At 26.0% G+C, this 742-nt stretch overlaps 1 protein-coding gene across 1 annotated transcript in view; it reads left to right on the forward strand.

Moving 5' to 3' along the window:
• LOC112452408 (cytochrome P450 6k1-like) overlaps positions 1 to 217 on the forward strand; it is a gene marked incomplete at its 3' end in the record, with an annotated part of 1279 nt that extends 1062 nt beyond the window's left edge. The window contains exon 4 of the mRNA XM_025012604.1: positions 81 to 217. Coding sequence (XP_024868372.1) covers positions 81 to 217 — 137 coding nt within the window. The remainder of the gene's footprint in view (positions 1 to 80) is intronic.
• Positions 218 to 742: the final 525 nt, after the last annotated feature.

The following is a 742-nucleotide window of genomic DNA, read 5'->3' on the forward strand; positions in this document are numbered from 1 at the left end:
CATTGAGGTATTAATATGTATTTCTTCAGTTATTTTTCATTAACATAATATAGAATATAATACAGTTATATATTTTATAGCCAAGGGCTTCGGGCTTTTGCACACGAAGTTAGCCCTGCTTAAGATTTTGAGTAAATACGAGGTGACACCGTGCAAGAAAACTTCGATACCAGTGGAAATTGATCCAAGAGGGGCTATGACAGTGCCGTTGAACGGTGTATTATATCTCAAGATTCAAAAAATTAATTCTAATGCTATTTAGAACAAAATACATTTTTAGCCAAAATAAATATACAATTATCCCTGTACTTTAACGACAATCAGTGTTTTGATAAGAAATCTGTATAATTAAATATAAAAATTAATAAAAATATAAATATATTATGCTGGATATTCTATTTTTTTTTACGTTTTAAATTAATTTTTAAATCCTTTAAATCCTTTAAATCCTTTATACATATATACAAATTAAAATTTAAAATTTAAAATCTTTAAGTGTCCTCTGATATATGTGTGTAACCTGTTTTTATCTGATCACATCCGATAGAAATAGATCAATCTATAGAGGCCCACCACCACCCCCGCCAGATTCCGATCAGCGGTCCTCTTTTATTTACAATACATTTATTTTACATTTTTATCATTTATTTTAATCTTCTGTAAAAATTGATATTATTTGAAATTTAAATTGGTATTTAATATAAAATACTAATTTTTAATATATTAAATAAGTTTTAATACA

Source organism: Temnothorax curvispinosus, unplaced genomic scaffold (assembly GCF_003070985.1).
Source record: "Temnothorax curvispinosus isolate PA1 unplaced genomic scaffold, ASM307098v1 QBEX01003357.1, whole genome shotgun sequence".
NCBI lineage: Eukaryota > Metazoa > Arthropoda > Insecta > Hymenoptera > Formicidae > Temnothorax > Temnothorax curvispinosus.